This window comes from Lycorma delicatula, chromosome 6, assembly GCF_047948215.1.
Source record: "Lycorma delicatula isolate Av1 chromosome 6, ASM4794821v1, whole genome shotgun sequence".
In the NCBI taxonomy this organism is placed as follows: domain Eukaryota; kingdom Metazoa; phylum Arthropoda; class Insecta; order Hemiptera; family Fulgoridae; genus Lycorma; species Lycorma delicatula.
This window is the reverse complement of record NC_134460.1, coordinates 117,078,851-117,103,495: the sequence shown is the minus strand read 5'-3', so window position 1 is coordinate 117,103,495 and position 24,645 is coordinate 117,078,851. Positions and strand designations below refer to the sequence as shown.

The 24,645-nt window shown below is 27.7% G+C and overlaps 1 protein-coding gene across 1 annotated transcript in view; it reads right to left on the bottom strand.

Annotated features, from left to right (window-relative positions):
- Positions 1–3,897: 3,897 nt before the first annotated feature.
- vir-1 (virus-induced RNA 1) overlaps positions 3,898–24,645 on the bottom strand; it is a 34,953-nt gene continuing 14,205 nt past the window's right edge. The window contains exons 2-4 of the mRNA XM_075368361.1: positions 12,935–13,132; positions 11,441–11,601; positions 3,898–4,952 (exon numbers count right to left, since the gene is read on the bottom strand). Of these exons, the coding sequence (XP_075224476.1) occupies positions 4,656–4,952; positions 11,441–11,601; positions 12,935–13,132 (656 nt within the window). The 3' untranslated portion in view covers positions 3,898–4,655. The remainder of the gene's footprint in view (positions 4,953–11,440; positions 11,602–12,934; positions 13,133–24,645) is intronic.

Below are 24,645 nucleotides of genomic sequence, written 5' to 3'. Positions count from 1 at the left end.
AAAAAGATAAAATAAATAATCCATAACATTGTGGAACCAAAACAAACTAAATTACTATAATTGTACATTGAAGAAACCATTATCTTACAATAGACTACTGACTGTGTTATTTTATACCTGAGTTATTTTATATCCATCCACTAGACAGACAAATGGACATTATTTTTTATAATTAAATATAACCCCATGTTAAAATCTAAATACCCATTTTCTTTTATGTAAATACACAGTTAATATGACAAAGGATGGTTTTCCTGCCTTATAAATTGCTATTATCATTCTCTAATGGATGTAGGGTGTTTTTATACTGCTAAGTGCCATTTCATATTAAAATGGAGAAATATAGTAAGCCACAATACACAATTTCCTCCTTTTCACCTGATACCACTCACTATTTCCAGTCCGTCTCTCAAAGACAGACTGAAAATAGACATACTGGGCACGCAAACATTAAGTCAACACATTAAAAATATATGCGATTTTTTCTTTAGTTACCCTATTAGCCCTCCAGAATGTTTAATAATGTTGTGGATTAATGTTTAATCCACAACATTTTGGATTATTCTGATCTGACAGATACATTGGATGCCAATGATAAAATTGTAAAAATAGCCCTATGAAAATTAAAGCATACATATAATGAATATAAGATTGAAGACTTCATGTACTTATTTATGCATAACAGACCTTTGTTCAATGCCACTAATAATAAAGAGTATGACAACTTTTATTACGATTCATATGACAGTAGTTATGTACGGTTAGACTTGTTACTATCAATTTAATTTCGATGTATACAGAATTAAATATTTTCTATCCAAATTATGAAAAACCTGTAACACAATGATTGATAAGTATAACACAATATACATCCTAGGTCCATCCAATTCGGGAAAAATATTTTTTCAATGCACTGGCATTATTCTTCTTGAACCCAGCTTATATAATCAACCCCAGTAGATATGAACAGATTCTGTTCATGGGCAGGATCAATAAACGAATAAAAATCTGGAATGAGGTGCGTTTAGATCTGTATTTTAATAAAGATGTCAAACAAATTATGGCTGGGGATGTATTGGGAGGTATAGGTAAAAAACCAGCTGCCCCAGATGTTATCCAAAACTCCGTTGATTGTGTTAAGCAAAATAATATAATAATAAAAAAAATGATTATGTTTGACTAATGTGATCAAGTGCATTATGTACTTTATGTTACATTAAGTTTATCTTTATACTTACTCCACCTTTAAGCCAATTGTTTGTCTCTAAGTTTGTTTTCCCATTACTCTAAAGTATTGTACTATTCTTAGTACAATATTAAATGCTTAATCTAACACTGGTTTTCAGTAAACTAATTATTCATTATTTTCTTAACACACATCTTTTTTTTTAAATTATATCGTAAACAAACAAAAAACATATGGGAAGGCAATGGCAGTATCACTATGACAAGACGGCTATTGTCTAGTGATCCTATCCCACAAATATAATTAACAATTCCTTTACATTATTTATTTTAATTTTCACTTTATTAATTCAACTTTATTTTAGAGCTTTATCTGTAAATTCAGAACAAAATAAATGAGATCTACTTTCACTGAACTTCTAATTAAAAATTTTTTTTATTTTTGTAACAAGAAATTATTTTTGGATTTAAAAAATCAAGATTATGTAATTTAATTAAGAAATTGTAACTTGTCATTAGAAAAAAAATTGCTTGAGGAAGAATAATGTTTCATGAAAAGATAAGGAGAGATTTTACTTGCAGTTTATCTAAATCCATCATATTACACAGCACAGGATAAAAACTGAGCACTGTGATAAGTTATGCCTCATCATCTATAACTGTGCAGTGGAATTTGGTAAGAAAGGAAATGTTAACAAAATAAGAAAGACAGGAGTAGGCGACAACAAAATATGATTTAAAAAAAAAATTAATATAGGCAAATTCAACAAGTAAAATATTTTATAAACTTAAGATTAAAACAGAAAACTGTACAAGTAAACTGTAATTAAGAACAAGGATAAAAATGGCAAAGAAGCATTCATTAGAAGCACAGTTTTGTTTTGTAATACAATAAAAATACTCTGAAAGCATCTGTAAGTAATCTATTTGAAAAATACTTTTTCTTTTTTAAATATGAACAGGACAAATTTGAAATGTGATTGCAGAGGTTATGGATGCTTAAAATGAAACAGTTCTACTAAGAAAAGTAAAGGAGAGGAATTCTACTTTATGCAGTTATAAAGATAATGATAATTGCAGATAAAGATAATCTAAAGAATATTTTTTTTATACAAATCCTAAAGAAGAATGTCTAACTATAGCAAAATGCATCTATACAAGTATTGATTTATTAATGCTGATGGGTTTGAAGTTTAATTGTTTTCTTCATAGTAATGATAAGAAATCACAGGTGATTAAATTTATTCTCCAATCATTTTTCTACTAATCTAAATACTTTTCTTATAAAAATTGAAGGAAAATGAAAGAAAAGTATTTTTTGATTAAAAATTTTTAACCTAATATGACTAAGTGTCCTTGTAAATTGCATTAATTTTTTTTAAATTATCACCTCTGAACATTAACTACTCATTTTTATTGTCCATCATTTTATTTGGACATTTTTTGACCAATACTATTTCAATTATTTTTCAAGAAATAGTTCTATTAGGAATGGTTACATAAAAAATATATTTTCATTTTGATAAGCTGAAGAAGAAAATGTATATATTAAGTAATCATTATTAATTAATCTGTTGATGAAGAGGTATTTAAAAAATATCTGCTTAAAAGAACAGCTACATTGAATGCTGTAGAGAAGTAAAAGTGATCACACAACAACATATGAATATTATGTGGTCTCTACTACTATTTCGATCAGTTTCTAATAAGACAGTGTACTGGTTAATAATTATCTAACAAGAGTTTTAGGTGATCATCTGCAATTGTGGAAATTATTTAATCACATTTTTATTTACAAATAACAATTCAATCATGTCATTTATGTAATTTTTTTCTCCACAAATGAAAACAAATATTATTTATTTTTAAAAAAATTCTACTTCTCACTGAAAGTCATTACTTTAGACTGTAATTAAAATACTTTTGGTTTAAAAATGCCCAAAATAGTCATAGAAATTATTCTATCCTAAGTAATTAATACATTTTTTTTTAGTTTTTTTTCCACTTGGTAATGAAATAAAATTGGACAATTTAAAAGAAAAAATGTTGTTACTCATTATTTTATTGTTATTATAATTATGTTGAATTATTACACTTCAAACCCATCAGCAAAGATATATATTGCAACCAGTACAGTTCCAGACTTTTACTTTTGTTGAGTATTCTTTCTGTTATACCGGTACTCTAATAACTGTTTAGCATAGAGCTTTTTTTTTGTATTTTCAGAAAATTTGATATTCATAACACTGTATATTATTGCATTCTACCTGAAAAGAGGAAATACTAAAAAGCAGGATAAGAAAAATCAGTTAGAAAAACAAAGGAAAAGAACACAATCAAAGGATAAAAATGATGACTGATATGAAACAGAATATATTGAGGAATGAAAGATAGGGTGAGAAACAGAACAGAATAAAGACAAAACTTATGGAAACCTGCCTAATGGCAAGTCATAATTAAATATAATGGGCAGGTTATAATTAATTATAATACACACAAGTTTACAGTATATTACAAGTATTATAGCATTATAATTAAAAGCAGAAGCAACAAATATAATTAACATGCAAATTCAAAATAAAATACTTTCCTTTCGAAAAGAAAATAAATCATACTCCTAAACCAAAAATAATGGTTATAACTTTACTTAAACAAAGGTTAAACTAAATTAAAAAAGCAAAGGATTAGGTATAAAAATAAAAACAAATCAAATGAAATTAATGTTTTATTAAAACACCATCCAACAATAAAAAATAATATACATAATAATTATTTATTATTTTCATAAGCTATTTTAATCACGAGTGATTGTTTTTATACTGTAATAAAAAAAGAATCCTACAGTTATTAACCACAATTTATATAATAAAATGATTATACAAATTGAGTAGGATACAATAATTATTAAGAAATGAGTTTTAAATTAAAAAAATATATATTTAAATATTTTATACAAATGGTAACTTACTATATTTAGAATTTATAGCATTTTATTTTACAACTAATACTGCTAATATGTTAAATTTTAAGTGTAATTTATAAAAAAATTAAGTTACATTTATTGAAAAGTTAATTAAATCATAGTTTTGTTTTTTTTTTTTACAATAAAAACTACTTTATCACAATGTGAAAAAAATAACTCTTAACAAATTTTATTAAAAAAAGTTAAAAAAAATATTTACAACATGCTTTTGTAATTACTAATCAGCCACTACGTTCATCATTAAAAAATTAAAAACACCAGTTAATATTTGTCAATATAAAATTCAGGCTAGTTTATTGTTATTCTATGGATTTACTCTTAATATTGTTATCTATACATTCTTGTTATAAACCCATAATTAACAGCTTAATAGTTCTAAAAATGAAGCTAAACTAAATAAAAACATTGGCAACAATGATGTTATGAATTAACAAAAAGGAAACAATAAAACTGATGTGATGTGAAATTATCTATTTACAGCATTATATTATATGTTTTTGTATTCTTTGTTAAGATCATCTACTTCAGAACCTACCTTTACTTCATTTGGTATTTCATTGTTGTCATCATTTTTAGGAATTAAAGGTTCAGAATTATCTTCTGCTATCTCATCGTTGTGTTCATTACTTGGTATTACTTCAGATGTGTTGTAGTCAGTAGGCAAGTTGGTAGAATTTTCTTTAGGTTTCAGCTGAACAGTCTTGATACGAAAAACTGCACGATGATCATCACCACCACTTGAGACGACTGTTTCATTAACAACATACTCATGGCCATCAATTACCTAAAAAAAAATGAAAATCAAGAAAAATTTTATTATAAGTTTCAAAATAATTTTAGGTAATAAAATAATTATTTTAAATATTATATACTTCATGTTTAAAATAAAATGCTATTTAAGAAATGTGTTTTAAAAAAAAAAGATTGATTAATGTTAGCTTATATCATTTACCAAAATGTTTTCGTATATTTTCAAAAAAATACATGCACACATTTATATGAAAGTAACATAATACAATGTGGAACTTGTATCAGAAAAAAAATATATATATATATTTTTTTTTAAATAAAAGGGCAATAAAAAGTAAAGAATAATATATTTTTAAATCTTCAAATTCATTGAAGATAGCATCAAATGAAAATAATTGTATGGCTTAGGCAATCCACATACATTTGTGACCATAAGTTGGACTCTTATTTTTAATCAGGCAACCTACTTGATTCAATTCATTCCAAATGATTACACCAGGCAATTTTATAATCCTTCATCTTATAAGTCAGGCTAAACATTTGTAAATCCTGCCTGGTATCCTCTTTCCTTACTTTATTTAGTAACCCAAAGCTTTTTACTGCCCTCAAAACTTAATTTCAGTAACTCTAATTCAATTCTGATTTCTTAACGAAAGGGTTTATCATTTTAATAAATGTTCTTCTATGAGATGGCAGAGGTAGCTCCACAATAACTGACATCAATGACCTTATTTGCTTCTGAAATTAAATAATTCTGTTAATGTTCCTTATGAAAGAAAATCTTACTACCATATTGCAGAACAGGTACTAACATAATCTTATAACATTTTTAGTTTTCTTCTTTGTTTTGCTTTTTAATATTTTATTAATCATTCTACAACCCTCCCTAAATTTATTAATTTATTTGTCATATATCAGTCATATATATAAAAGATATTTCACACCCTAAATTATTAAAACTTGAGACCTGTTCCAGGATAATTTCTTTAATCTGTTTTTGATATTACAGGGTATTTATCAATAAAAGCTATTACTATGATTTTTTTGGATGTACTCTCAAATTATACTACTCTGATATATTTAGCAGAAAATAATGCTCTGTAAACATAACTTTAGTTTTCTGTATAATGAGAACATCATCCATATAAGAAATAATATGAAGTGTTACCTTCAGAACTCAACTGAATTCCCAAATTAAAAATTAGTCTCAGTCTGGGCAGCATCCAAATACATTTAAAAAGAATTGGAGGGATAAAACAGCCCTATCTAACACCTCTGTTTATCCCCATATTAGAAGTCAATTCTCTTCAATTACAACAAAAGTGCCTTTACACAACTTTTAATAGCATTAACAAGATGGAAAGGGAATGCCTTTACACAACTTTTAATAGCATTAACAAGATGGAAAGGGAATCTTCTAATTTGTATATTCTATAATTTAGATTTGTCTAGAATATTGAATGCTTTCTGAAAATTGATACAATGCAATTTGAGCCTCCATAACTAACACTTATTTTGGCACAGATTTTGATAAGTTAAAATTTAGATTACTCAGCAACTTTTTTACAGTCGTTATTGCCATTTCCTGCATCCTACTCTTCAAGCCTTTACCTTACTACTGCAATGTATTTTGGCTGAACAAAGTGTTATGATTTCCTATGCTTCTTTGAAATCTAGTTATAAATTTGATTTCAAATTTAAAAAATAATTTCAAACAAAAAAATAATTACATAAGAAAATAAAAAAATACCTGGTATGTGTTAGTCATAAAATAACTAAATTATCAAAGAGCATGCTCCAAATACAAACACATAACCTAAAGCTTTGTTATGCCTGCCATAGTAGGTAGGTTAAAAAGAAAAATTTGTCCAAATTAAGGAATTATTTGTCCAAATTAAGGAATAATTTATTTAAATAAAGGAATATTTTGTACCTTGCGTAACATTTTTATTTAGAGCATTTTTTTTTTCGTATCAGTGAAAAATATTACTTTTATGAACTGTTCTTGCAATAAAATGTCATTAACTTAAAAAAATGTTCTTTAAAACACTCAATGCTGGTTTTGCCAGCTGGCATGATAATGGTGTTTACATTTCAACTACGTCACATTTAAGTGTATGGAATGGAATGTTTAGGTCTACTAGTACTCAAGCAGACATTTAGAATGCCGTATTTGTTTACAGTTGTACCTTCAACCATCCAGTTTGGTAACAGAAACAGATTTAAAATTATATGCTACACACAATTCAGATACCTGTAGTCTGACTCACAGTAATAATTATATTATTCAGTATGCAGCACCACATCTCTGCAAACTAAATTAATATGACTATCAATGTCAGTAAAATGAGTATTTCACTTGCTAATGAAAGTTACTTCTGTACCACAAATAGCTTATTAAAAGGTTAACATAATAATGTACCTCTATCTTTTTTAATACTGACCAATATTTTAACAGAAAATTTATATTTTAAACTATTATACCAGTATCATAATAATATTGTTGTATTTTTATTTTAAAATTATTCTTTCCTATCTAATTCTAAAATGAAATGGTAGCCATTTGTCTAAGAATCCATAACAATATAAATACATAATGGATGATAAAATCCAGGTCTCACACTATATGCAAAAAACACTATAATGAACTTAATTTTGTTTGGTTAAAAGAAATCATTAAAAAATGGGATATACTGTGATCTTCATGGAAGTTCAGTAGCTTTCCCGCATTTCATTCAGGTTTTGGGTTCAGAGCCCACCCAATCAGGCTTACATTTTTTCATTTACTAAAAAACTCCAAAAAAATGATTAGTAATTGATATGTAATTGAAAGAAGCCATGAATGAAGACCTTTAATGAAGAGAGTGTTAAGAAATATTAATATTATTTCTAAGTAAATGAGAAGTTTTGATCCTTATGTTTCATTAAATAAAAAATTCTCTGCTACTTTTTATAACAAACTAATCTGTAGTAAATTAACAAAAATTAAAAACAGTAAACTTACTTCTATTCACAGTGCTGTTATCTGTGGATTTATTTAAAATTAAAGTAGCTTGAAAGTATTATCTCTCATTGTCAGTAATTGGCTACGATACAAGGTTTCACTCACTACCCAAATAAAATGTGCTGGCTCAATGATTGTTGAGCATAAAAGACCATACTAAGTAATATCTACAGATAAGAAAGTCCTATTTAAGGTAATAACACCTAAATATCATTTTGAACTGAACTTTTAGCTACATGTGTTGCTATTTATTAAAATTCTTTGTTTAGTTGAATAAGTTCAAAATGAAAATGGTTTGTTTCATGACTTTTATAACTACCTATGAACATGCAGTTGTGTAACAGGAGTTTTTGAGCAGGTCATTGCAGTACTGAATTCAGCTTCATCTTTGCAAACTGTTTTAGGTAATAAAGATGTAATAAATAAGCTAAAGAAAGGTATAATAAATAAGTACAAAACCATTTTTAACACAAAAATAAATAAAAAAAATATTATGAAAAATATCTTGATAGTGACCAAATGTTCCTATCCTTTTTAAAGAAAAAAGTTTTAGCTTTCAGTCCTCTCTTGTATTTTTAGAACTTATATTATTTTAGAAGACAAAATTACCTTTCAATGTTCTTTAAATTTTATTAAAAAATCATGAACAAGAGATACTTTGTGTTGGTTACCAAACAATATATAATTTTTGTTGTCTTGTTTTTTCATCTTCATTTACATAACCTTATTTTCATTTATCAATTAAATGAAACTAAATTTTATATAATTTCCATTTCCTTGTTGATAAAGTAATAATATACCTCATAATACAAAATTTTTAAGTTTCATCATTTTCTTAAACTTGATGTAAAATCTGTTTTAAGAAAAATGCAAACAAATAAGTACTGTAAATTACAGTTTTGAAAAATTACACGATTAACTTCCAAATTAAGTCTGAACTTCCATTTTTAACATAAAAAGTATTTGATTACAATAAACATTTGAGCTATCTAGTAATCCATTCATCAAAAATATTTTGTGTGGTTAATAAAAATCTTTCACAAATTATTGCAAGAGGGAATTTATAACTAAATTTTTCTGCCTACAAGTAATGGAATATCTTCCAAAAACAGCAAAAAAAGGCCTAAACTGTAGGAAGACTTGTTCTTCCTATATGTCTATGTACTCACAGGAGTAATCAGTGTGGGGTGCTTGTCACCCTGGCTCATTTAGCCAAATCAAAAATTATAGGTCAATGTCAATAGGTTATAATAGAATTGCGTGGCAAGAAAGCATGTTTGAATCATGGCAGGAGCACTCTCTGGTGAACAAGTGGGGAAATGGAGGTTCAAGGTCTGGATGATCGTGATAAAACTCGAACATTATAAAATATTCAAGGGTGGATTTAGCGGGAAAGTTCTAGTACCTTCTGTTCCCTATTTAAGTGCTGCAATCAGTGCAAGTGAGTGAGTTGACGCATTTGAGGTAGTTCAGACTGCAATCTCACAATAGCAATCTAAAATGGATATTAGAAACCTTTTTAGCACGAAAGGTATGTATCTATATTATTTTCATTTGAGTCGATGAGTTAAAAACCACCTAATTAAAGCAACCTAATATGTTCAGGAAATGCCAAGACTGATTTTTTGTTTGCAATAATAATGATTTTGATGTCTATTACTGAAATTTTAAGAAAAATTATACAATACTAAATAAGGAAATAATAACAAGAATAACACACTCCAATAATTTAAAATAACAATTGAAAACTGTAATTAGCTACTTTTGCAGCAGTATTGCTTAATTAGGTGGTTTTGAATTTTGAAATGGTTGATTTTGGAACTAGTTAATTCTGCTAGTAGCAAATAATAAAACAATTTTATACAAAAGACTAGAGGTTAATTAAAAAATACCAACAATTAATAATAAAAAAACATTAAAAGTTCGATAGCTAATAAATAGTGAATGGCTCAAAATTCATAATAGTCCAATTTTTGTCGTGATCAAATTCAATCACTACAAAACTTGTTATGTTATACACAACACAATCTTGACAAAAAAAATCTCAAATCAGAAATTAATGTGAGCCATGTTGGTTCATATTAATTTCAATCTGTACACAGTGAAAAAAATACTTTTGTAAATTAAAAAAAAATTACAATTACATAGTTTTGAAACTCATATTTAGGTTAAGAACATTTTTCACAAACAAAAAAAATTTTTACTAATTTTCAAAATGCTATAACTATGTGAAAAATTATTGTATGAAGACGATAAAAAGCGTTTTTATATACAAGCACAGATTCCTAGTGAGTTTTGGAGAAGACTACTAATTATTCCATACATAAATTCATTAATAATGTCTCTGGAACAATGTTTTTCTGAGGAGAACTTGCCCACATTCTCATTACTTATGTTGCACCCTCACGTAATGCTTGATATGACGTATGAGGATTTTTTTAAAAACTACAAGTTTTTGTAGTTACATTTGAATTATTTTCTCAGTAAAGTTGAACTTTGATACAACCAATGGAAAGAAAAAATGTGCCAATTGCTGAACTGAAGGAGATGCATTAGGAGCAGCTGCATTATTTAAAGAAACTCAATTGTTCAACCCATCCATAAAATGGACACTACTTATCCACTTGCACTGCTCTGCACAACATGCACTATCGAAAGATCCTTCAGCACCTTATGCAGGGTAAAAACTTGGTTACGATCAAATTGGCTTGTCGGCCTTTGTATGATAGTGTGCATAAAATGAGGGTTCTGGAAGCTAAAAATAAATTTGAGAAAGAAATTTTGTCAAGATTTAGCCAGAACTCTGATAGGCTAGAGCTAAAATAAGATTTAGATAGGTTTGAATAGCATTGCAACTAATTACTTTTAACAAAAAACGTATCTTATTTTCGACCCCCCTGGAGAAAATCCTGGCTACGCCTACGTATGTACCTCACTCAACCTCTGCTCTCTCCCAACCTATTGCCTGTAGCCATTTTAATTTTCAGAATTAATATTTCAATGCAATTAAAAACATTTTTGTAATAAAAGAACAGGCAAAAGAAAGCTTGCAAATAGAACTACACACATTAAAAAAAAATGCATGTTAGGACTACTTCCATAAGTGGAAAAACTATCAAGAAACTTCTATAAACAAAAAAGGAATGTACTTTTATTCAGGAAGAATAAAAATTAATCTTAAGGGTGTGTCTAATTTTGATAAACTTTTTTCAACTCCTAGGTAATGAATTAATGTGTTTTGAATATTATTTTATATTTAGAGATATTGTATGCAACGGTAACTGGTAGTGAAACACTTCAAATTGTTTTCAAAGCTTAAAAAAATGGAAAATTTATTAAAAGATAATTTTATGCACAAAATTTTAATACAGGGACTGTTTTATTTTATTACTGTAATCAAAGCTGAAAGTAAACATAAGATTCTACAAATCACACAATAAATCATTTTTAAATATCTACTATTATTTAAAACTAAGTTATTTTTTAAATCAATTACATTGTTTGCATCGTTTACTTACTTCAGTTTTTGATGTGCTCTTGTTTTTTACGTCATTTAAGTCATACCCACCACCTAATGAAAATACATCAAGATCTGATTCCCTATCAATCGGTTCATTTGGGGCTGATGGAAAGCGCCTGAGTACATCATCCATTTGTTTCCTTAAACGATTCATCATTTCTATAAAAATAGAACAACAAAATGAATTTCTATTATTTGCAGATAATTGTAGCATTACAAAAGAATTTATTAATAAAATCAAGTGATCTTTGACTTTAAACAGTGCCCCAGGATGAAACATATTGGAACATTTGTCTTCTTCTATTGGAAAGCCTAACCAGAGCAATTATATTTTAACACTTCTCTATACAATCTCCCAGTCAAAATTATTTTGTTGGGTTCCAATTAATAACATATCATGGTCAGATAATCTAGAATTGTAATGATCTGTAGTTGCACTCATTACCTGGGCAAAAGGATGGAAGACCAGATAAGATACACTCCATATCTGAACTTAGGTGGAGTGGAATGAATTTGAAATTACAGTTATATTATTAAAAATGAGAGTGTACGATTTAGATGTAAGGTGATCATCCTTATGCCAAAATCAAATTAATACCACCCAAAATTTAAAATTCAAACAATAATGTAACAATCATGATAATTACAATGATACAAATTAGATGGGATATTGACGTACAAAAATGTTAATAATTTTTGGTTAATGAATCATCAGTAAGAGCATACTCGCTCTTTGTCTTACAGATATCTTATCAGTTTTTGTAAGAAGAATTGTATTTGAAGTCTTTAAATATCTGCAGTTTTTTGATTTAGAATATGTAAGCAGCTACTTCAATCTTACATCATCAACATCATTATATCATCATTATATTTCTGAATTGTCTGACGTTGATGTGTTGTTTGGAATCCAACAAAATAATTTTGGCTTTTGACCGACTATCTTTATACATTGTTATTCCATTATGCAAATCATATCCTTCAACCCCCAAACAGAGTTGCAGTTTTGTCAATTTCTTTTAGATAATTCTTAAGCAATATTTAAACAAAAACTATAATTCCAGAAAGAATTGAATTTATTTAACAGTATTCATATTATTATTATTTAATATTTTAAGTAACTATAGGTACTAGACCAAAGGCTACTGAGGATGTCGATAAATTTTAGTTTGTGAGAAATGGAATTTAAACCCAGAACCTTCTATATAAAATGTTAAGAAAGTACTATTCTTCCATGGAAGTTGGCTGTTACTGTTATTATTGGAACTTAATAATATATCCAGTTATCAAATTGTTGAATAGATTTTCTAATTTTTTGCTTTCCTTACGTGTAATTCCATTTACTTATACAGCATATTTATTTGTATATTATAATTAGAATCAATCAGTTACAACCAATATGTATTTTTTTATTCTTTAATAATTTGATTATTTAAATATAATTATTTCAATGTGTATTTATTAATATTTGTGTTAATCATTAAAAAAAGATTACCTTGCATGTGAGTCATGATAAGTGGAAAGCTTGAATAGAAGTATGGGTTATCTTCTGATGGATCATAAATTCCATGATTAAAGTAAATGCCAGTCTCATCAGCAGAATCACTTGTACCATCTTCGGTACCAGGTGCTGCAGGTGGATTTTCTTGATCTGAAGTTTGGAAATCACGACTTGGAATTCCATATAATGTCACTGCAAAAGTAAATAACCAAATCAATTTTATTTAGACCTTGATAATAAATTGATTTTTCTAATATTATTTAAATTCAAGATGAAATGTAATAAAATATTTATGAAAAAGTTAATATTTTACTGAAATCCAGTTTATATAATACCAATACCCAAATCCAGAGTATTAAATTCCATAAAAAAATTCTTGTTACAACTGACCAAAGTAAAGTAATTGTGTGAAAGGAAAAAGACACTAAAAGATTAATAAAGAATAATGTTATCTCTGAAGTAACATTAGAAGCAGTACTAGAATGAAGCAGAATACAGAGATTAAAATGAACAAATGATTAAAAGTTATAGACAGTTTAGATTTTCAGGTCATGTATAAAGATTAAGTTTTTCTAAACTATAGGTAATTAAAATTTTGAGAGGTATCAAAAGAAGATTAATAAAAAAAAAATGGAAAAATCAGACTGATATACCGATTCAACGATCACTGAATCGAAAAGAAAAAAATAAAGGAGATCTACATCAAAATAGGACAAGGAAAGTGACAGTTTATCCTCCCAGTTTATTCAAATGCAGAAAAAAGATAACTTGTGAGTGTTATAAACAAGATTGTTATTGTACAGTATAACCAAAAACTGTTTTTATATCGTTCATAAAAATTTAGCCAAAAATGACCTTACGATAGGATGTCCTCGTTTTCTATGCGTCCCGACTGTGAGTGTGAGTAACAGATCGGGTGTGACGGTGCCCTTGGATTAACTTCCGGTATCATCATTTAACTACCGCAAATGACCTACTGCATATGATTCATATAGCCTCTACCTTTTACACAAGTTGTGAATGTAAATAAAACCATAAGACACAAGAATTATTAAATAGTAATAATAATACCAACAACGTAGAGTAATCGGTTTCTAGTCGTGATAGACTAATCCTAGTAAAGTCAGTTATTTTTACACGGATTTGAATTCTAGATCGTGGATAATGGTGTTCTTTGGTGGTTAGGTTTCAATTAACCACACATCTCAGGAATGGTCGAACTGAGACTCTACAAGACTACATTTCATTTACACTCGTACATATCATCCTCTGAAGTATTACCTGAACGGTAATTACCGGAGGCTAAAAAGGAAAAGAAAGTAAGTCGTGATAGACTTAAACTAATAACTCTTATTTAAAGTTTACTTATATCAGTTTCACTTTTTTCTGAGAGATAAATGCGTATTATTGTACCGTTATGTATGCTAGTTAATGGTAAAGATCACAAATTACCCGATTCTCCCTTAATTTTGTACTTTTATAAAAACGTTTAGGTAGTCAAGTTATTATTAATAATAACAAGACATCAAAATATAAACTAATAAAATTTAAAACCACCTCATTGAATGATTATAAATTCGCTCTATTGGATTGGCCACAGGTGTTTCACATGTACCGACTGTTTAGAAAACTATTCTTTATTTGACTTAATGATCTGATTTTTAATAAACTTAAACCACAATGGCGTGGTGATTAAATTAAAGATATTACAATAAGAGACACAAATAGTACATTGTTGATTGCGTAACACCAGGACGTGAGACGCTCCTTAAATATCTTACCACAGCAAACAGAAATTCTGAAGCTCAAACATGCTCATAAACGTGATCAAAATTAAAAACAATGGTAAATAAATTTGAAAAAGATATTATTATGAGATAACTTATTGTGAGATAACTTTTGACTTAAGTAAATTAATTAATGCAAATGATTGATTTATACGTCCCTGAATTTTTTTCTTATTACATAATTTCGGGTTGTTAAGGAAGAATGTTTCTTAACATTGTAACATTTTAATACAATAAAATCTATAGGAGGATGTTATCAGCTTTTACCATTCTGCATTAAACAAAGTTAAAATCAGTACATTATCTTGAAAACAGCTGGGTTCACCGACTACAGTATAAATATTAGGCATTTTATTCTCGGAAATTTTTTTGTTTAATTATATTTAAATGATTCAGTGTTAATAATCAAGGAAGCATGTCTAAAGGAAATATTTTTGTTTGTTCTTTTAAACTAGATATCTACGTTTATCTTTTGAGTGCATTAATATTGTATGTAATTTAAAAGAGATGTACATATCCCGTTTCCTGTACTTCTGTTGCCAATAATGTAAGTTAACCTTGAATCGACCTATAACATAATCAGTGACTGGTTTTTGTCCACGTGATCGTAACCAGTTTACAAGAAACATATTTTTTTTATTTATTTAATTAATGATGGTCACGGTAAAGAAAATAGAAGATTTTGTGTTTAATGAACAATATACATTTTTTCTTATGTAAAAGATACACAGATGACTTATGCAACTGTTGAAAACACATTTGTAATAATAAATTAAACGAAGATATTAATAATAAATAAACAATAAACGTTTTACTTGGTTAACGAATATTATTTTATTTTACTTCAGTAAAAATTTGGCTCGATTTAATAGAAAATTTATTATCCCAAAGTGTTTTTACTTTGAAGGACTTTTCTAAATCTTTTCCTTAACCAAGGAAAGTTAGTTTTCAGATGGAGATTTTTTTTAAAAAATTAGACCCTGTTTTACCCATACTGAATCGGAATAGCCGTCAAATCTTTATTTGCAGATTATCAACCAATTTTTATGAATTGTATTACTTTTGGGCTGAAATTTGTCAATATATGACCCTTTGAATCAAAGCGTAACAATTTTTTGATTTATTATTTATTTCAAAGCAACAGATTTATGCCTAATTATAGTCACTTTATGACTGATGAATTTTGTGAAGTATGAAAATGCCTGACCGGGATTTGAACCTGGGACCTCCAGTTGATTTGACGCATAATGTTCGATCCATTTTATTTTTAGACTAAATTTATACCTTGGATAGATCATACAATACGGTAACCAGAAACGAGTAAATATTTTTTATCAATTCATTTGTATGATTCCGCTGTTTGTTGTCTCCGGATATCGAATCAAGGAAACTGCATCTCTTGTTTCTGTTAAGGATGCAATTTTAGCTTATTAAAATACTGGATCTTATAGCCAGGATGTATAAATCAGATCCTAACAACAGAATGATAGTCGGGTGACAGTACCGAGGAGCCGATTGTGTTAATAAACTGTCATGCTTGGCAACGAACTGTCGCCGTTTTTATAGAAAAATTAGCGCTAATCCTTAGAATCTCTCCGATAAAAATCGAAAAATCAAGTAAAACTGAAATCTTCTTTGATTGAATTCAGAACTATAAACCAAGTCATCAAACTGCATACCTGAATTCGAATTGCTGGAAGATTCAATCCATGTATGTTATTATTTTAATGAAGGCGAGAAACGAGCATTAAATAACACCTTTTATTATTGCGGCAAAATTTGGAAATAGAGGTTTTGTTATTTAATTCTTCCAGAATAATTTGTTTCGATCACTGAAATTGGCAGCTACTGTTCTGACGTACGTTTTAAATATTTTTCTTGTATTTATTTCCCACACAGATATATAATGGAAAAAATCAAACAGTTAATTTGTGATGATTCGAATTCTCGAATCATTGTAGCTAACTAGAAATAATCGTGTAACCACCCGACAGCAAAATCCTTTATTCGCTATAAGTCCTTATTTACATGGAAAGCTTCTGTCTTACAATTCTTGATTATTCATACAAATCTATGAATGTTTACACGCACAAAATAAACCTACTACTATAAGGGTGTTAGTAAAATTGCTCTGCCCGTACAAAAGTTCTACATCGGACAAACAAGATGTACCTTCAAATAACATGCAACAAATACATGTCCAAAATAATAAAAATGCCTATCGGTTAACTAATTTATAGAAACGTATAAATTTCCTATGTGAACACAAAATACGAAACAGATTCACAATCAGAGTTTTGAAGAAAAAGCGCAATGGTAATAACTTACGCTGGAACTATAGTATAAAAAACAACACTAAATACGAATGAAGACTTCAATTTGATTTGACTTATTGAAGTAAGCTAGGAATTAAAAAAAATCTATTTTACTATTTTCAACGTATACAAATGCTTTGTTTTTTCGATTTTTGAGGGTTAATCTTTATTCGTAAATTTAGAATTATTTAAAAACTTAAACAATTTTAATTCGAAGTACGATATTCTCTCTTACATCGTTAAAAATAATAGCTTACATATAAAGATAAGTGCATAATGATGTTATGACTAATAAACCAGTTTACAGCATTTGTTTAAAGTGTTAAAACACTGTGTATACCGCGTGCCTTAACCTGTCATCATTCCATGCACTTTAAGGAAAACTGCGTAGTAGTACGCCAACCGTATGTTTGTACGATTATTAGTCGGCATCATATGCCTTTTTTAAGTCAATCGTCTATAGTCTTCAAGGTCAAAGAATATTTTTATTTATTAATACTGCGATCAAATAAATAAACTTTTTTATCAGACACAGTATAATTCAAGCCAGATTCAGATTTAATATAGGCTACCGGCAAAATCAGATTATTCTTTACGTTGATGCGGCTATTCAATTTTGACCTTCTATATAATAAGACCTTGTATTAATTTTACTTTCCAACAATCAAAGATAATTAACTAGGGATTCCAAATTAATTAATTAAATAAATAATAATAAAAAATAGCTAATTTTTAACGAGATAGAAAAATATTTTGATAATTAAAAAACAAGTAACTCTTTGATATTTTTATTTAAATTGTTGCAAAATTTTTTTTAATCGGAAAAACCGCAAAATAATAGGTTTTTTATTTTTTAGTATGATTATGTTTATATAACTACTACACTAAAGATGAACTAGAATGGCATTTCTTTAAAACAGTTTACGCCGAATTATTTTTTGGGAAAAAATATTTTTTATATACTTTTTTTAAAATAAATAAAAATGAATGTGTGTACATATTATAAAAAATAAAACTTTAAAAAAGTGTTTTCAATAGCTTATATAAGTACATACGAATGTAAGTTTAGTATCATCTATCATCAAAAAGATTTTAAATGAGTATAATTATTAGTAATTACTCTACTGTAATCCATACAGGACATAAATTTTCAACACATCCCATTAAGATAAAGAAGCATGAATAATACAATAATAATAGTATCAATTGAAGATATAAACAACTGATTTGAATTAAATTAATGGAATAATTTTTTATTAGTGAAATTAAGATATTTAAGCCGCTATATAAAAAAAAAAAAATCATTTTCAACATAATTTTGAGTTAAAATGTAATTCATTTTTCCACAGCGCTGTTTTTTATTTACTCAAAAATCAACTCACATTTCAAAAATATTTTCGTATATAGTCATTTTTAGTTCAAGTTTCTAATCTTATATAAGTAATACGAGTAACTTTGTTTTAAATAGCATAAAAGATAACTTGTTTTTTTCACTCAAGTCGAACTCTACTTCAAGACTATAAATGTTCAAATTGGCACGAGTAATATGACGTTACGTTACACGAATAAGCCCCCGTCCTACGCACCGAAGTCCAGTAGATGATTGTATCAATCATCTGAGAATTCTGTACAACATATATGTGGATTGCTATAAAACAGTTTGATGGACATTTTTATTACCTAGCAATGATATTAATAAATTTGCGTAAATGTTATGCATAAAATAAGCTACTCAATAATATGAAAATATTTCTATAGTACTTTAAACGCATTTATAGCATAAGATTATTTTAAAAATATGATAAGACACAATTAAGTTACGTAAAATGAGTCTCGATATTCACTTGTGATAATATATTACTGTTATAAAGGGTATTATTGTTGTAATTAATTATTATTGGTTTTTATAAATGATGTAAACAAAATCTTTTTTTCTTTCGAATGAAAAGCGGATTTTTCAGAATCCGCTGTATTTAATAGAAATAATCATGAGAAAATAAACACATTTCTTTAAATCTTTCCCATAAAAAAGGATGATGCATGTTTCTTTTTCGGGAAAAGAAAATGAATTCTTGGGAAAAGAATGTGTGTTCGCATTTTTATTTTAGCTGCTATTGGCGTAGAGCGGACCACATGATACACCCACCGGGCGGCTGCGTGCAGCATACGAACGATTCATCCAAAATTATATTTGTGTTTTAGGGATAAAAAATCTTATGTGGATCCCACATGACTTCCTTGTACGTCTATTACATTACACATACCCATCTTTGCTGCACTTCATTTAAACTTATTTCATTTGAAAGTGAGATAATTTCATAATAAAAGTGGACAGTTACACAATTGCTAAAATATTAGTTTTTATTTACATCAAATATTTATACCATTATTAATTCAACAATTTTACCTGAAATATTTACAGTAAGCTAAGCTTTAGAGTAAAAGTCCCTTGATTACTCTTTAAATAAATTCTTTACCAAATAATCGAATAATAAAAACTGATCGTGCTACACCGTAAGGTGAAATATCAATATTTGGAACCAGTAAAAAGGAACTCACTAAACGGAATAGTTTAATTATTATTATTAACTTTTATTTATATGACACATCAGAAATCTTGCGCATATTACGCACAAGCGCAAAACAAATGTTCAACAGTCACTTTACACTGAATACAATTCAAAAATGTATTTTATTTTTCTGTCACAATTAAATATAAAGATTTAAAAAAAATATATATATACAATTTTTATACGAATTTGCTAACAAAATCCAAAAATAATACGATTCTGAATTATAATTTTCAATTAATACTAAATAATTTGATGTTTCACCAACTCTGTTACATATACACATATGTAATAATACCTATTAAATTACATATACACATTTTTAAAAGTACATAAAATTTTATTTCACTAATAACTTCTGATTTTTTTCATATTTATTTTTGTTGTTATTATTGAATAATTATTTATTATAAAAAGTTTTTACTATCACAGGTTAATAATTATTAATGGACCAATAGATTTAACTTAAAAAAAAAGATAAAAAAATGAATTAAAAAAAAAATTAAATATAAAAAACGAGATAAAGCCTGATTCGAACCGATGTGCCTTCCCGTTTAAGATCCAAATATTTCATTAATTAAAATTTCATTTGTCTATAACTCTGGAACCAATGAAAATAAGTACCACGTATGATACATCGTTGAAAAGCTCAAGTGAGGGCTTATTACAGAAGTTAAGAAAAAGTCAAAAATCAAAATTTTAAAAGGGGGAAGTGCACAACTAGATGTTATAACAGACCTAAATCCAAAATTTCAACATCATACGGCTAATCTTTTTTGAGATATGCGAGATACGTCCATACATACGTACGTACAGACGTCACGCCGAAACTAGTCAAAATGGATTCAGGGATGATCAAAATGGATATTTTCGTTGAAATCTGAAAACCAAAATTATTTGCGATCACAGTACTTCCTTTACTTCGTACAAGGAAGTAAAAAGGAAAACATTGAGGTTAGGACTGTGTTAAAAAATTACAACTCAAGAAACAGCTAATGTTCAGGATTTTGAATTTTTGAACGTTATTTAGTTACAGTTGGTAAAAACATTTAACAGAATCATGTGCAATGAAGCATAAACCATGTCACATTTTCCTGCCTTTTTTCTAGTATACTTTAACATGTATATATATATATACCTACAATACATAGTAACGGAATATTAAAAGTGTTTTACGAAACACAAAAATATTCGAACCCTGGGCCTCCGGATGAAAGGCCGAGATGCTAACACTTGCGCCACGGAGGCCAGAATTTTACGCTGCTTAACAACAGAGTTAGCCTAATTAAATTTTATCAATCGTTTTGAAGTTATTTATTACTAGTGTAGCGCCGTAATTAAAACTCCAATCAACAAATAAATGACATAAAAATTCAGTAAAATATTTATTTATTTTTTTGACGAGTTAATGTAGGCCCAACAGTAACTTAAAAAAAAATTTTTTTACGTCGTTTTTTACAGTTATAGTAAAATATTAGCTTTCAAAATAATAGAATTTTTTTTCTTTAAATGACTTTTTCGAGAAAGCGCCTTCTTTGGAGGCGTATATAGTAGGATCTTCATTAATGGCGCCAGTTTTGAAAAGGTTAGGAGACTGCTTAAGGATGTAACGAATAATATATTCGATGATGAATGTAGTGTTTGTTCATCCATTAGGTTGTTTTTGACAAATTTTGAGTATTTTTAAATTTTGTATTGCTTAAATGTATTGAGGCCCTGGTTTTTACGTACTTAATATAAATGTTGGACCAGCAATTTATGTGGATGAAGGCTATGTGAATAAGGCAATTTTACCGATGAAGGCTGATTATTTTATGCCGAACTGTTACACATTTTTTTAGGCATTGTTTCTTACATTTTAAATTAAAACCAGCCAGCTTTATTAACGTAAAAGATGATTCCTTTAATAATTAATTCGGAAAATATATTTTTAAATTTATTAGCAGCTTTAAAACTATCGTAATTTACGTTTCGGAATATTATTTTTCAATAATTAAAAACGAAAGAAGTAATTATTTATTATAGCAAGAGAAAAAATGCGATGCGACCAGCAATCACACACCTCCGGGTCCGCAGTCAAGCAATTCTTTCCGCAGAGGATGAGATGAGTGTTTTGTAGCGTGTGTGAAAAATGCCATGTCTGACCGAGATTCGAACGCAGGACCTCCGGGTGAAAGGCCGAGATGCTACCACTCGCGCCACGGAGGCCAGCAACAAAACCTAGAATCTTTTTAATGAAAGTTCCTAAAATCTTAATGGTAAAGCGATATTACTTCTTCGCCAAGAAGTTTGATGGAGATATTCTTATTGTTATTTAATAATAATAGAATTGATAGAATGTCTGATGTAAAATGTAATATATATATATATTTTAAATTTACATGCTTGTATAATTAACAGTAAATGCACTCTAAATGACATAAACATTAATATACCTATTATTAAATAAAAATGTAAAAACATGCTTTTAAACAAATATAAAAAATGGATTACCCAGTAAACATAAATAAAAGGTAATTTTGTTTTCAATAAAATAATATGTATAAAGTTGACTATTTTCGCAAGACTACAATGAAAAACATAGGACGTGACCTCAGTTCTATTTTACACGTTAACTTTAGTTCATCCAAAGGAATCTGGATGAACTATGACGGATTAAATCTGTCCCCTGTGTGACTAGAGTGGGAAGGTTTAGCGGGAGAGAGCCCCGCACTTGCCGTCAGAGCGGGCTTGCCGACGGCTGGCAGAGCTTTTCCTCCTCCTACGGAAAAAAAAGAAGAAATTTCCATACTGTATACTGAAGTTATCATTCCATTTTGCATCAAATCCTTTTGTCATAATTTAAAAAAATTAAGCAGATACTGAATATGAAAGCGCGCCCCATGCTTTTCATTGTGGTCTGGCGAAAATAGACAAATTTATACATATTATTTTGTTGAAAATAAAATTATCTTCTATTTATGTTTATTGGATAATCCATTTTTTTTAGATTTGTTTAAAAGCATGTTTAAATTTTTTTTATATTATACTTTTTATTAGTATGATGTTTAGATATTTACGGGGGTAAGTATGATAACGGGAGTTTTCGATATCTCGTACAAGAGTGTTCGAAGCGTTAAGTTGATTGATCGACTACGTTAATGTTCATCCCATTAACCTATGCGCATGAGTACTTACTCTCCACGTGTATTATCCATTAACCGTGGAACGAAAGTGAGCTAAAGAAAAGCAGGTAATAAATTTAAAATAGCAGTGAAATTATAATTTAATTAAGGTACGATTCGTTTCATTTAATCCAATGTAAATGTTACTTCTTGTTTTTTAAGAAAAACAACTATATTTTAGCATTGAAGTTATGGTATGAAAAAAATATTGACAATTTATTTTCCACCGCTGAATCTTGAATCCTTATCTTATTAATAAATAATGATTGTATAAATGACTGTAATAAAGTTAAATTATTTAATAAAGGCAAAGCTGAATCATAAAAAAAAAGTAATAAACAGCACTGACTTGGCTGAATAAATATTCTATAGCCTGCATTCTTTTTTTTTTTTAAATAACAATGTGCAATAATTATTCATTAAAATTTTAATAAAAATAGAATTCCTTTAATAACTCCTAAATATAGCAACAAAATTACGTAATCATTCAGTCATTTACTGTAAATGTATGATTTATTATAAAGTAAAATTTCTATACGTGGCTGATAAATTCTCTCTGTGGTTGTTGCTGACTATTTTTAATTATTTCTTATTACAGGAAAGAATGTGTATAAATACATTCAGGCAAATATAGTTCTACAATTGTTTATTAGAATGTGTTTATGCATACTTATAGTGTTTGTGACCTTAATTATTTGCTTATGTAATGTATTTCTAATAATTGTTATTATTATTTATTTTTAGGTCATAAATACGATATGGTTAGGCTAAAATAAATGGCTTAGTAATTTATATTTCAGTCGTATGTAATTTAATAAAAAAAATAAAATAAAATAATTATTAATTAAAAATGGATACCTCGTTTATTTAAAAAAGAAGTTTAATATAGTTGAAAAATAAAATGTTTATGTTTATGATCGTATAAACTGAATAAATTAATGTAGAAGGTCACTTAATTTATTTTTAACAAAATTAGTGTTAACTTGTTTATTTATTTAAAGTATTATTAAGTTAATTTATTAGAAAATAAATAAACACGTATTTACAAAATCCATTAAATTTTACAAAACACGATTATTTAATCTCCTTGAATTCACAGTAACTATTTATAACAAATTGACATAAAATGAACACATCCTTATTACATCGGTCGCTTGTACTCGAAATGATGTTCCAAGAATCTTTCATTGGAAGTATATCTTTTATAACTAATCGTACGTTAAATTTATTTATTTCATTATATACTAACACTTTGAGAATCTGTAAAGTTACAGATATTAAAATAACAAGACTAACAAATGTTAAAAACCCAAATTTGATTTAAATAACAATAAAATATGAAAAAACAAAAAAAAAATTAATTGGTCTTAAGAAAACTGCTTTACCACGTATCAAAGTGGAAAGCATTTTAAGTCAGTACAGTAATCATTATTACATAGTTGGCTATTTATTCTCAAGGGGATATAAAAAAATAAATAAATATAGTAATAACTGGATAAATTTTAATTAACAAGGTTCTTGACTAATTTTTAAAACTAGTTTTGGTTTTTTGACCATTTTTATTTCATTTCTTAATTTAGCTGAAATAATATATTTCAGCAGTAATTATAAAATAAATAAGTATATCTAAAAATTTTAGTACCGTATTAATAGAAAACAGTTTAAATTTTGTTTGAATTACATTAATTTTTATAAAATAAAGTTAACAGTAATTTTGATTAAAATTACTATTAAAAAATGCTAATATATACTAGCAACCCCGTCGGCTTCGCTCCCGCTATATGGATACTTGCCGTTTCCCATCGCGGTCAAGGGATCTTTAGCCGGTTAAAGCTAAACAACCTTCCTGTCTGGACCCCCCTGTGTTCA